The sequence below is a fragment of the Panthera pardus genome, unplaced genomic scaffold (assembly GCF_024362965.1).
Source record: "Panthera pardus isolate Hobbes unplaced genomic scaffold, ASM2436296v1 HiC_scaffold_3, whole genome shotgun sequence".
NCBI lineage: Eukaryota > Metazoa > Chordata > Mammalia > Carnivora > Felidae > Panthera > Panthera pardus.
The window spans coordinates 27593065-27607579 of NW_026526876.1; the positions used below are offsets into that span (position 1 = coordinate 27593065).

At 45.0% G+C, this 14515-nt stretch overlaps 1 protein-coding gene across 1 annotated transcript in view; it reads left to right on the forward strand.

The window, feature by feature from the left end:
- The first annotated feature begins 1141 nt into the window (after window positions 1–1141).
- Window positions 1142–14515, forward strand: part of ERN1 (endoplasmic reticulum to nucleus signaling 1) — a 78715-nt gene continuing 65341 nt past the window's right edge. The window contains exon 1 of the mRNA XM_053893368.1: window positions 1142–1375. Within this exon, the coding sequence (XP_053749343.1) occupies window positions 1331–1375 (45 nt within the window). The 5' untranslated portion in view covers window positions 1142–1330. The remainder of the gene's footprint in view (window positions 1376–14515) is intronic.

Genomic DNA, 14515 nt, shown 5'->3' on the forward strand with positions numbered 1-14515 from the left:
GCCCTCTCTGTCCACTTCCACCCAAGAGGAGAGCAGCATGGACCCAGTGACCAAATTCAGGTTAATAGTCCATAATCCTCAAATAGATCTTGTATGAGCCTTCAACACACCCAGTCCCTCCAATGGGTTATGACACATGTCACCTCTAGCTTCACCAGGTCACATCTACTAAATGTCACATAAACACAAGACACAGGCTGCTGACATGGTTTCCTTCTTTGCTTATAATTTTTGGCGAATGACTTGGCTGTGGTTTATTCCAAAAGGAATTGATGGCTGTGGGACGTGACTTGAAGGAAATTGTTGAAAGGGAAGAAAGGGGCCTTCGGACTAGCTGAGGCACAGCTGGAGGACCCCAGAGCTTGTATGCGCATGGCAGAAGTGTTGTGTTTGCTGGAATCCCTGCCAGCTGCTGACCCTGGCTCTGGAGGTTGCTCAAGATTCCATCACGACGACTGGGGGCGCCTGGGTGGCGCAGTCGGTTACGCGTCAGACTTCAGCTCAGGTCACGATCGCAGTCCGTGAGTTCGAGCCCCGCGTCCGGCTCTGGGCTGATGGCTCGGAGCCTGGAACCTGTTTCCGATTCTGTGTCTCCCTCTGTCTCTGCCCCTCCCCCGTTCGTGCTCTGTCTCTCTCTGTCCCAAAAATAAATAAAAAACGTTGAAAAAAAAATTAAAAAAAAAAAATCAGTAAACACTTACAAAAATTAAAAAAAAAAAAAAAAAAAAGATTCCATCACGACGAAAAGACGAAGCGGGGGCTCGGAACACCCGGCACCGCCCATCTCCTGACCTTTCCTCTGGTCAAGTCTTAAGAAGCGGGTCTCTCGGCGGGGTTGGTGAGACGGTCTGGGGAGGGGGTGCACCCGCGTGGCGGGATTGCTGTTCTCCTTCAGCTCTCGGAAAAGCTCCCTGTCTAAATCGCTCAGGGCCCCTAGACGCCTGACGCCCAGGCCTGATCCTTCCCCCCAGCAACCGGGGCCGCGTGACGCCCAGCCAGCAGGAGGCCAGCCCCGCCCCGGACCCGCCCCTCCAGTAGGCCCCGCCCCGAGCCCGCCTTCGGGCCCGCCCCCCTCGCCCAGTTTTGGGTCCGCCCCCAGGCCGGCCCCGCCTCCGGCCCCGCCCCGACCGGAAGAAGCGGCGGCACCCGGTGCTTATAGGGCAGGGCATGGGGGTGCCGCCACCGCCTAGTCAGCTCTACGTCGGCTGAAGTCCTGCCGCCGCGGCGCTGTAGTCGCGGCGCCCCCGCCCCGTCCTCTGCCTGCCCGCCGGCCCGCACCGCCCCCCCGGAGCCGGCCGGCCGGGCCCGGAGCCAGGCCCGAGTCCTCGCCATGCCGGTCCGGCTGCTGCTGGCGCTGCTGCTGTCCGGCCTCGGGGTGAGTGACCGGGGAGCGTGGGGTGGGGGACAGCGCGTGGCGGACCGGGGTCCGAGTCGGGAGCGCGGCGGCGGCGGCCCGAGGCCCCGCGCGCGCCAGCGGAGGTTCGGGCCGGGCGTGGGAGACGGCGCCGGGCGGGGAGCGAGCACCTCCCGGCCGGCCGGAGTGGCGGCCGCGGCCGGCCCCGCCGAGGCGCACGCCACCCGAGGGGCCTGGCGGGTCAGCGCGCTGTCACGGGCAGCGCTTCCCGGACCCCGTGCGCTCCAGTACAAGTTTGTGTCGTCCCGGCGGCACCTCGGGGCCTCTGGAAGGCCCCGCGCCCTTGGGAGGCCATCCCACCTGCCCGACCCTTCCCACAGGTGGGAGCCGCCTCTACCTGCCGGAGGCCGTGGGGCAAGGATGCAAAAGGGCCGTGTAACCGAAGGGCAGGGAATGTCTTGCGTTTATAATCCTGGTTTGAACTTTTAAAAATGCGAAAACTTTGGGAGGCACATGCAACTGGGAATGGGTAAGCATTTTTACCTGTGAGCTTGATTCTGCTTACCTGCCTCGCACGTTTCTAGGTCTTCAGAGGCAGGAGGTTTCCTGCACCAAGATTGCGTTAAGGAGGTTAAGCCGAGGGATTTGCCCTCTTTTTAAAGATCCCTTGTGGGACCGCGCGGTAAAGCCGCTTCAAAACTTTAAATGAAAGACCGTCTCCTTCTGGGAGAGCGCGGTGGAGCTGTCTGAAACGCCTTTTCATCTTTTCCTGGAGAGAAGCTCCTGGATTACACTTATTTAACTGTTTAAGGCCTTTACTCAGGCTATGGATTTGGGCCCCATAGCTGGGGAGGACATTTTGTGGACAGACCTGGCTTTTTTTCTTCTGGTTTGAAGAACCTAAATTAGTGGTTTAAAAAAAAAAACAAAACACAAAAACGCATTGTTCAGGATGTGGGATATGGTACACTGGCCAGGTTCTGTTTAATGACTTCCAGTATGTACTCTTTAATATGGTATATCATGTACCAGCTGTCCAGATTGACACGAGTGTACCTAAGGGCCACAGTGTGAGCTCCTCGGAGGTTATACACTTTTGGTAAATAATAGTCAGTGCTCTTGGAATAACAAGAATTTGGAAACAGATGAAGTAGAATATAAAAAATCATCTTTTTCAGATTTGGGTGTTTTTGTTTGTTTTTAAAGGAAAATTTGTACATCATGATAGAACTCATGTAAGTTAACTTTTTCTTCCAATTCAAAAAAAAAATCCACTTTCATAGCTAGGGTCATGTTTTGAACTTGAACACTTGGCCTTGAATTGGTTGACTGTTGTTTGGTACCTGTTCATAAATAAGAGTATAAACAGAATGACCAAACAAATGATATGGAAATCGATCATTTCCTATCACAGCCTAGGTATACATGGGCTTTGGGTTTTGCTACATATTTCCATTGGCTGTTCTTTGATGGATTCTAGTATTTTAGTTATTGAGTAACTTAGAGCCAAAAATAACTATTCCGCTTTAGTTGGGACTATAGTTTCAGTTTGTGTAAATATTTCCAAATTGTATTTAGAAATCCACCCTTCTCAAAGTTCATGGTAAAATATCCCAGACCCTTATTAAAAAGTTACATTTTAGTATAACTGCTTTGTAAGTAAAACGTCAGAATTTCACTCCCAGAATTATCTACCAGTAAAAATTTTGATCCCCAAACAGAGTGAGAATTATTATTTTAAATTCCAAACGGAACTCATTGCTGAGTTTGCAGTTAAACCAGGTCCTGCAGAACCCACTGGTTGTAAAATTGGACAAACCTGAGTTCAAACTGGTCACTTGTTAGCTGTGCCCTCAGGCGAGTTATTTTACTTTTTAGAGAGTCTGTTTCCTGATATGCGAAATGGGGACAGCCAGCACATGTGAAGGCGCCTTGCATATCATAGGTAATAAATGTAAACTCTCCCCCCACCAGATGCTTTTCACTGTCATTATTTTTGTTACTGCTATAGTGTACCTCTAGGAGGAATATTTTTCGATGCTATGTCTCTTTTTTAAAGGTTTTAGTTTATTTATTTCTTAGGAATCTCTATACCCAACATGGGGCTCCAACTCATCACCCTGAGATCAAGAGTCGCATGCTCTTCTGACTGAGCCAGCCAGGCACCACAGTGCTCTTTGCTTTGATTGATGAAGTAACTAGGGCATTGGAGGCAATACTGTGATTTTTTTTATTTTTCAAGAGAGTGTGACTGATTGAGCCAGACATTGACTCATAGGCTGAGACTCTAGGCTACCATATCCAAAATGCAGTGACATCGGTGTTGTTAACTTTAGGCTGTCTTTTGTTCATCCAAATTGTGCATATTTAGTGAGTGTTTTCCCTCCTTCTTAGACCTGGATCTTGTGCCTAATGTTGGTTTGTGTCACATTATTGCTGTCTTCTAGTCCTCATTTAATGGTGTTGCCACTTCTGTCAGGTACCAAAGAGATCCGCAGCATGGGAGGGAACATGCTTTCTTCAGCTAGAATATATACAATTTCTTTTGTTCAGCCAGTGTATTGGCTTTAGAGGAGAACAAACAATGTCACCGAGAACTAAGGGCCACGTATGTACAGAAACACGCTAAGAATATCATCGGAGTCTTAACTAGAAATGTACTTGCTTATCATTTACTCAGATAGTTATCACTTGCACAAATTATCCCACTAGGAGATATCAAGTATTTATACTGAGGCCATGAGGTGAATGTTTCATTAAGCTCCTATCAGGACTGCCGATCATGAAATTGGACTGTAGTTGTGCACGTGTGTGTATTTTACGTCATTAACTTGCCTGGCCATTGGGCTTTCCACCGTAATATAGCTTCTCAGGGCGCAAGAGAAAATGTATGAGAGTTCCTCTTGAGAGAGTTCAACAGTAGACCATATTCCTGAATGTAAAACCGGTGAAGTACGCAAAGGTTTCTTGTCTGGACAGAATAGTGCCACCTTCATGGCCCTGGGAGAGAGAGTTATTTGCCCACTTCGGATTTTGACTCCCATTTTTCAGGTTGAGGAATCTTGGGATAATGATGTCATTTTTCACTGGAAACCTCTGGTTTGGGGATCCAAAGTAATCTTTAGGCTCAGTATTGTCCATGTGTTAGAATGATCACATGTGCTCCTAAAGAGATGATATAGGTGGGAAAGATGCAATGTATCATTTTAATGGATTCAGTTTTTATTATGCACAAATAACTCGGGGCCTGTAACCTAGCAATATGATTAGAGTGTGGTGCTGGCTTTAAAAACAGGGACAGTGAATCATAGTTTGTGAATAATAAACATGCTGGTTGGCTGTATTTCCCAGGGGTTGGGGATTTTTTTTTTTTTTTTTTCTATCTTTATCTTCACCTATATCCCATGTTTGGTGGCAGACTTTCCTGCCTCAGAGCAACACATTCTTCGTGATGTTTAAGTGAGTGCAGCAGACAAGAGATGGACTGGGGAAAGTAGAACTTTTAAATGTAATCATAAGCTCCCTGTTTGCATTTTTTCAAAAGTTTTTTAAGTTTATTTATTTTGAGAGAGAGTGCGTGCACGCACAAGCAGGGGAGGGACAGAGAGGGAGAGAAAATTCTAAGCAGGGTCTACCTGTCAGCGCGGAGCCCAACTTGGGGCTCCATTTCACGAATCATGAGGTCACTACTTGAGCCGAAATCAAGAGTGAGAGGCTCAACTGACTGAGCCAGCCAGGCACCCCATGTTCTTTTTTTTTTTTTTTTTTTTTTTAATTAAAATTAAGTAAGCTCTACCCCCAATGTGGGGTTTGAACTCACAACCCTGAGATCAAGAGTCCCATGCTGTACTGACTGAGCCAGCCAGGCACCCTCTACATCACTTCTGATCATCATGTGATCTTTGTTCATGTCCGAACACACAGCAAATACCACAGTATAAAAATATGTGTTCTATATTTATGTTCTGTTCCTCCTCCCCCCCCCCACAAAACGATTAGGACATTTTCTGAGTATGTCATTGAATTTGTCACTTTTACCAGCACCTTAGTAAACAGCCATCCATGCCAAAAGCATTTGAGCCTTCTGTGCCCAGTCTGAGGTTGGGGACAAGGGTCATAACTGACCAAAATCGATATGGTAGTAAACCATGCCTTGCATAGTGACCACCCTACTGGGGTCATATAAATTGTTTCCAGTTTTCCCATTATTATAAGGAGAGGCGTATTTCCCTTTCTTTAAATCTTTTGTATGTTTGATGCTTTCTATATGATAACATGGGAAGATTTTCAAAAATCCCTCAAAGTAATCATATTTATTATAGAAATGTTAGAAAGCATGGATAAGTCTAAATTAAAAAAATAAACCAAACAACAAACCTGTAATCCTACTACCCAAACATTACCTCTAGTAACATTTTTAAGCGCTTGATTGACCTATAATTCATATATCCTACAGTTCACACATTTAAAGATGTAATTCAATGGTTTTTAGTATATTCACAGAACTGGGCAACCATTACCCCAATCAATTTTATAATATTTTTATCATCCCCCAAAGAAACTCCACACATTCGCCATGACTCTCCATTTCCCACTCACCTCCCAGCCCCTGGCAACCATGAATCTACTTTCTTATCTACATAGATTTGCCCTGGACATTTCAGGTGAATAGAATCTTAATGCATGTGGTCTTTTGTAACTAACTTCTTTCACTTAGCATAGTGTTTTCATCCATGTTGTATTGCTGTTTTGTTCTTTTTTATTGCTGAATAATATTCCATTATAATGGATATACCACATTTTGTTTATCCATTTTTTTTAAACGTTTATTCATGTTTTGAGAGACAGAGGGTGGGGGGGAGGGACAGAGAGAGAGAAGGAGACACAGAATCTGAAGCAGGCTCCAGGCGCTGAGCTGTCAGCACAGCCCGATGTGGGACTTGAACCCATAAGCTGTGAGAGCATGACCGAACTGAAGTTGGACACTTAGCCAACTGAGCCACCCGGGCGCCCCTGTTTATCCATTTTTAAGATGATAGGCATTTGGTTGGTTGTTTGCCCTTTTTGGCTATTAGGAATAATGCTGCTATGAACATTTGTGTACAAACTTTTGAATGGCCATATTTTTTCATTTTTCTTGGATATATATACCTAGGAGTGAGACTTCTGGGTCATATGGCAACTCTGTGTTTAACCTTTTAAGTAACTGGCAGACAGTTTTCCAAAGCACCTGCACTAATTGACATTCCCACCTGCAATGTAGAAGGGTTCTCATTTCTCCACATCCTCATCAACATTTGATATTCTCTTTTTGATTGTAGTCAGCCTACTGGGTGTGAAAAGCTAACTCATTATGGTTTTGATTTGCATTTCCCTAATGGCTGATCTAATATCTTGATATATATCCTTCCAGACATTTTTTTCTGTGCACATATTTGTATAGATAATATTTTTCTTCCCCAAACTGGAGCGTATCCTAGATCTTTCTGTGTCAATAAATTTAATTCTATAACATTCTCACTGCTGCATACTTCTCTGGATGCATATACCATAATTTGACCATTCAGCCACTTAGATACTGAGGCTGTTTTTAATTTGCATTATAAGCAATGTGATAAACCTTCTTGTTTAAGCATATCTCAACTGCCAGATTATTTCCTTGGGGTAATTTCCCAGTACCAGAATTTGCTAACCTTATTTACTCTTGCCCTCTCCCCCAGCCCCCAAGCAGTATTGGATGTTTTAAAAAACACAAAACTAACCTTTAAATTGGTTTTATAATAACCATTTTAAAGTAACCCATTTTCTTTTAGCAGTGTGGATTTTAGGTCAAGTGAAAGTGGAATGTTTAGATGTTGTTTTCTTTTCTTCTATTTTGTAGATGTAAATAACCATGGTGGTCTCGCGATGACAACTTATATACCTAAAAGCTGCTGAGAAATATTTTATCCTGATTTGTTAAGTAACTTGTTTGCAGAGTCCTTTGGTCTGCCATGGTTTCAGATCAGCTTTCTAGCAGATATGGCTCCCATGAGCACCCTGAAATACCTCGGGATGATTCTGTGAGTTTGGTTTTGAGGGTAGCCCATCTCCTGCAGACAAGATTCTTTCTGTAGTTTGTTGTGAGGCCATTAAATTTTTTTTTTAAGTTTATATATTTATTTTCTAGGGGAGGGGGAAAGAGAAAATCCCAAGCAGGCTCTGCACTGTCAGCGCGGAGCCTGATGTGGGGCTTGAACCCACGAACTGTGAGATCATGACCTGAGCCGAAATCAAGAGACCCTTAACTGACTGCACCACCCAGGTGCCCCAGAGGCCATTTAAAATTTTGCCTCAAGACTGTTTATATATAAATCCAGAGTTGGTGCATTGATTGTCCCTTTTGGAGGCTGCAGTTCTTAAAACATATAGCTTGTCCACACAGCTGTTTTTCCTGGGAAGACTCAGGTAGCACTTGACAGTGGAGTAACATGTTTGGTGGTGCTTTGTTTTGTTTTTCCTATAAACATACCTAAACTGATTCATCCAAAGAAACGTCATGTCTTTCCAAATAATCACCTCTTTAGGGGTCAGGGGTCATGTCATACGGATCAGTTTAAAAAATTTTTGTTTTTAGTTTTACTTTTCAGTATTTCACTTAGGAATTCATTTAACCAGTTTAATAATTCAACTTTAAAACAAAGGAATCCTAAAAAAGCAAATATTTACTTTTAAGCCGGTGATCCTTACCCAATGTAAAACCTTTCCCAGTTTCCTTCCAGTTTTTGCTCGACTGTAACTTCTACATGGTTCACACTGAAATTTTGATCAAGACTGTTACTCAGACTGATGTATAATTTATTGAGGACACCTGGATCTGATTTTTGGTTTTTAAAAACTAAACACTTGCTATCACTTAGGGGATTCAGCAGTATATTCTTTGAAGGGGATTTCCAAAAAAAAAATCCACAAATACTGTGAGCATTGGGAGCATATGTGCATAGATGGATAGCCTCCCAAGGTTAGAGTCAGGGTATCTTAGACTGCTAGAAGGAGTCTTGTGGATCTAGTCCAGTGAGCCTCAGTATTTTCCCCACCTCACATTAGGAATAGAATGCATATCCATCAGTAACAGTGGGAGTACATTTGGGGCATATGCCATTCCCTCCCCTCCCAAATTGAACAAATGCTCTCTGCCCTTTTCCCCAGAGCAGACAGATGAGGAAGCTGAGGCCAGAGAGGGCTAGTGACCTGTTCAAGGTCATGCTTCAGTGACCTTGCTGCAATGAGAGATTGGGTGTGGAGAAGGACTGGGAAGAGAAGAAAGCAGACTTTCTAGTAAGCTTCAGGAACATGCTCAGATAATGCTTTTGTTCATCCCCTTAGGATTGTGGCCTCATACCCTTTGTTCCAGTACTCGAAAGATGCAGCTTTGAGGGGGAAACACTGCCTTCGCCTGAGACTCTCCATCAGCAAGAAGGACCATTTTTAACTCTGGAGCCGAGTCCAATGATCATGGATAGAGGAGATTCAGGGGCCCTAAGCCTATTTCATAGTTGAAGCTTGTTTCTATACTCAGATCTAATAATATCCAAGCAGGTGCATGTGTTTCAGTAAGATCTTACCCAGAAATGTTTCTGAAATAGCAAAACTGAAAGTTCATATCTTAGAAGCCTTTAAACCAGAGTTGCTCTTCCTTGGTGCAGTCAGTCTTTGGTACAGAATCCTGAAAAGATCAAACCTTCTAATCATCAGTCTTGGCCTGGTTTGCCCTTGCAGAGGCCCCTGCCTCCCAGCCAGTTCTGGCACCAGGAAGTGGGTCTGTGGTGACAGGAGAGAGAGTGGCCTTGGCCCTTGGACCACAGTGGAGGGACGAAGGTTAGTTTAGGTGGATTTCAGGAGAGTAATGAGGGAGAAAGGAGGGCACCAGGAAGGTGCTCCAGGGAGAGAGGGGTATCACTTCTCTTGACATAGAAGGCAGGGACCCTGTCTTGCTTATCTGCATCCTCTGTGGCATTTAGCACGGTGAGTTGGCCATACCCACTGTAGGGAGCACTCAGCAAATAATGATTGAGTATTCCTTTTTGAAGTTTTTTAAGACCAGTAAAAACAAGGGGCTGTTTTATCATCAGGCATGTGGGTTGTGGGTTTCATAGGGGGAAGGAGCGGGAGGAAGATGTTCCTGTGTCCTTTAATGGGATCTCATCAATAGTGTTTCTACAGAGGTAGAGGGGTTTCTGGAATCCTTGCACGGGTGGCCATGAACCACAGTGTGTGGTGTCCTCTCGATGGGCTCCTCATGTCAGTAACGAGATTAATTTTTCCATTGTCAGACCCCGTGAGATAAATGGTTGGTAATCATTCAAGTCAGTTTCATTTTTCACTCAGCATGATGTTTCATTGTTAAAAAACGAACCTTGATCTAGGGCTGTCCTTTTATGTATAAAACATGATTTCCCTAGTTAGTAGACTAATTTCTAATTATAATTCAAAACCACCCCATTCTCCAGTGGATTATTTTCCCCCCTCTATTTCAGATGAGGGAATAACTGTTCGTCTGGGTTGCAGAAGTGTTTGTCATGGAAACTGAATTTTTTCATACATTTTCTGAACAAACAGTGCTGTCAGAATCCTTAGATCCTGATATTGTCATTGACCTACAGTTGGGTCACAGGTGTTTGTTGACCAAACTGAGTCAGATCTCTTTTAAATTAAACGACCCATGACTCCTGAGGAGCGTCTAAGAGTGAGAGAAACACCTGTCTAGGAGGCCACATCTGCAACCAGGAATGTGTGAAGTTGAGGCAATGCCTCTCAGCCCTGGCCGAATTAGTCATCTAGGGTCACCTGGGGAGCTCATTAAAAACCCTGAGGTGCCACCCAAGGTGACTGAAATCAGAATCTCTAGGAAGGGAGCCCAGCATCCTTTCTTTTAAATAAAATATAATAATTGTATACATATAACTTTAATTTTTTAAATATGTTTTATACATAAGAAGACAGCCCTAGATCAAGGTTCGTTTTTTAACAATGAAACATCAGGGGCGCCTGGGTGGCTCAGTCAGTTAAGTGTCCGACTTCAGCTCAGGTCATGATGTCACAGTTCGTGAGTTCAGGCCCCGCATCAGGCTATGTGCTGACGGCTCGGAGCCTGGAGCCTGCTTCGGATTCCGTCTCCCTCGCTCTCTGCTGTTCCCCCACTCGTGCTGTATGTCTCTCTCCTTCAAAAATAAACATTAAAAAAAAAATTTTCACCAATGAAACATCATGCTGAGTGAAAAATGAAACTGACTTGAATGATTACCAACCATTTATCTCACGGGGTCTGACAATGGAAAAATTAATCTCGTTACTGACACGAGGAGCCCATCGAGAGGACACCACACACTGGTTCATGGCCACCCGCGCAAGGATTCCAGAAACCCCTCTCCCTCTGTAGAAACACTATTGATGACATCAGAAGCCCCAGAGGACTCTACTACGCAGCCAGGTTGAGGCTGTCAAGTAATTCCCGTGTCTGAATCCTGGACAGAGCAAGTGTGTTTCCCTGTGCCCTGGAATATCACAGCACCGGACCAGACCGGAGACAGGTTTGGCTCATTTTGTAGAGAAGTTGGAACTGATACGTTCTGCCAGTTAGTGGCAGACCTGGTAATGGAGAATTTAGCATTGTTTTTTCTAATACATTGTATTTCCCAACTTTTAAAGAACAGGTAATTCCAAAGGGCTTTTTTTTTTTTCTGAGTACTAGCTACTGAAATTGCTTTTTCGTCAGCCTCACAGCCCTCGGGGATTTTACAGCAGGTGCACGGGTAGAGGGCCTGACTGTAGAACGCAGGGAGCTGGCCAACGTGTCCTTTTAGGGACTGGTCTCGCATCCGTTGTGACCCCAGCAATCTGAACAGGTGGTTTAGAAGCAAGGGGGACTCTCTTCTAAGTGTCACATTGACCGAGCTGGACCAGATCTAAAATGCTGCTGGAACAATGGTGACAAACGTCAGTAGGATTGGGAAGTCAGTCTTTGATGACAGCTTCTGCATGGGGCTGGGCATCTGACCTAACAGAGTTGGGTGAACCCCGGGACAGGGGCTGTGTTTTCCAGACTGAACTTCATGCCGAAAGGAAATCCCCATTCTGTTCTCCTCAAGTAGATAGGTAGGTGTACTTTGTCATTTTAGCTGTTTTGAAGTGTAGCTTATAGGCATAGTTTTATATTTTCATGTGTGTTTTGACCCATATGATACACATGTATTTTTTCAGTGAATGGGAGTTGGGAGTTGAGGGAGGGGTTGGTGCTAGCCGGCTAGAAGACTTGGGACAAATGAGTTAGTTCCTCTCTGTTTCCTCATCCATAGAACAAGGCATGGGGGGGCCTGGGTGACTCAGTTGGTTAAGCGTCTGACTCTTGATACTGGCTCAGGTCTTGATCTCATGGTTTGTGAGATTGAGCCCCGTGTCAGACAGCATGGAGCTTGTTTGGAATTCTCTGTCTCCCTCTCTCTCTGCCCCTCCCCCACTCGCACGCTCGCACGCATGCTCTCTCTCTCTCTCTCTTTCTCAAAATAAACATTTAGGAAAAAAAAAACAAAAAACAAGGCATGAAACTAGAAACTCTAAGCTGGCCTATTCCTGAATGTCTTCCCAAATTAGGAACACAATTCAGGTTAAAGTGACTAGTGCCCCCACCATACAGCTTCACATTCACTCCTACCTAGGTGGTCAGAGACGAGAGGGCTACTTTGTTTGAGCCTTCCAACTTTCCTAGCTCCCGAATGTAGTGGATTCCATGTGTTCATTCATTCATCCACCAGTTTTGTTGAGTATATATTATTTGCCAGGCACTGTTTGAGGTGCTTGGGGCACATTAATGAAGAAAACAAAGACCTGTGCCCTCGTGAAACTTCTACTTGGTGGAGAGAGTCAAGACACAATAGCGTGATAAATCCATAAATATATTTGTGGGAAAGTGATACAATTCTACAGAAGGAAAGAAAACAGAGCAGAGCAAGGGAGATGAGGGCCTGGGAGTTGCCCCAGCAGTGGGCTGTGGTTTCATCAGGTTACACTCCCCTGCCCTGTGGGTCCCTCCCTAACCACTGTCCTCTCCCAGACAGGAGCCCTTCCTGTACTCTGAGTGGCATCACATCTCACAGTGTTGGGGTTAATATGCAGGTTTAGATTCTAGTTTGTTTCACATCTAATCATCTGAAGGACTGGTATTGATGGCTCCTGTACATTGGAAACTCCTGAGCAACTACGAGGTACTGAGTGTAACTTGCCAATTTTTAATGACAACATAGGAGAAAGTTGAAAATTCTATCAAGGAAATCTCAGAAACCCCCACAACTCAGACAACAGAGCCAGCAAGTCTTTGATTTTTGTGATGGTTCTGTTCCCAAATGTACATGTGCTTGTATGTATGTCTATGTGTGTGTATATATACATATGTATATATATATATATAGTTTTTTACAAACAAAATTAAGTCTTTTTTTTTTTTTTCCCCATTGTAGAAGTATCTATAAGCTCTCCAGATAAATTCAGATACTGCAAGAAAGATGTAAAGCCAGCTTGGGGAATCTGTGACCTCAAAGGCACCACCTTTCTTTGAACAAATCCAGTGACCTCATCCTTTAGTTGTGTTAGGGTTCACTTTCCACTTGCTGTGTTCTGTTTTTGCAGAGCAGAAAACGGTTTCCTTTATGCGTAGAGATTAAGTACAAGTTTATCTGTAGTTCTGGCACTCAGCTGACTGGGAACCAAACCACAGTTGCTTCGAAAAGCAATCCTAAATCATCTTGATCTGACGGTTCAGTACTTGGAAATCTTTAGGGCTTTCGGTGCCTGGGTAAAGTTCAATCACTTATCTGATTTGTGGTTTGGAGAAGACCGAGATCTCCCTTTCAGTTTAGGAGGTGGTTGCTTTTAGCATCTAGAGCAAGAATGTGTGCTTGGGAGTCACCCACTTCCTCCCATATAACATTAGTTGATTTCTACGGTATTTCTTTTCCCCACCCTGAAGCTTAAGTGAATCAGATTATTACTAATTTCCAATGTTGAAATGTTTCGAGATAAGTGGAGACAGCGGGATGTTGAAAGACATCAAGACTTTTAAACTCTCTCAAATTCTTTCATGGGTTTTGGGCGAGTTTTGATTGGTTGGAGCTAGAAGAATCTTCAGTAAAGCCTGAGGATGGACGAGGGCCTGGTAAAGCATGGACTTGTCCCATTTCTGAGACAAATGGCAGCTTCAACCTGGTCTTCTTACTTTGTAGAATCGGAAACTGATGCCCGGAGCCCAAACCACGACACGTGCCCCCGTGCCCCATCTCATTTCCTTTCAGCTTTCCTCACCCAAAAGCGAATGTTGAGCATGTCAAGTTTTTTTAACTTGGAGTTTTAAGAGGATGATGAGCGGGCTTTGGAGTTACAGGAACGCAGGCTTAGGCTGCAGAGTGCGAAGGCCTGAGCAGGGAAGCGTGGGCTTGGAATCTGAGGGAGCTGCTCTGGGCAGGGCCTGAGGGCACTGCCAGGTACTGCCAGGAGATACGGTTGTGGGGTTCCCGTCTTTTCCCTTGTAAGGTACTGCTTCTCCGATGGATGGTACACTCCTGGGAGGCAGAAGCTTCGCAGGCCTTGGGGCTCCAGTGCCTTATGCATGACAGGACCCCTCTTTCTATGTATCTGGAGGATAAAAGAGCCCAGCCTGGGGGTGCCTGGGTGGCTCAGTCAGTTAAGCGGCCGACTTCGGCTCAGGTCAAGATCTCGCGGTCCGTGAATTCAAGCCCCGCGTCGGGCTCTGTGCTGCCAGCTCAGAGCCTGGAGCCTGCTTCGGATTCTGTGTCTCCCTCTCTCTCTGACCCTCCCCCGTTCATGCTCTGTCTCTCTCTGTCTCAAAAATAAATAAACGTTAAAAAAAAAAAAATTAAAAAAAAAAAAAAAAAAAGAGCCCAGTCTGGGGGTGGGGTTGGAACGGGTGAACTAGCAAGTAAAATGGACATAGAAGAGTCAGCTGACAGGAAGAGTTGTGAAGCCGGGAGTGCCTGGAAGAGATTGATACATACTTCATATCCTTGCCAGCCTTCTTGAGTAATGTGTGACTGTGATCCGGCGACTTCCCTCATTTTATGATAGAACCCCCTGGAATCTGCCTGCAGGAGCAAAAATGGCCCTGGCACTGAT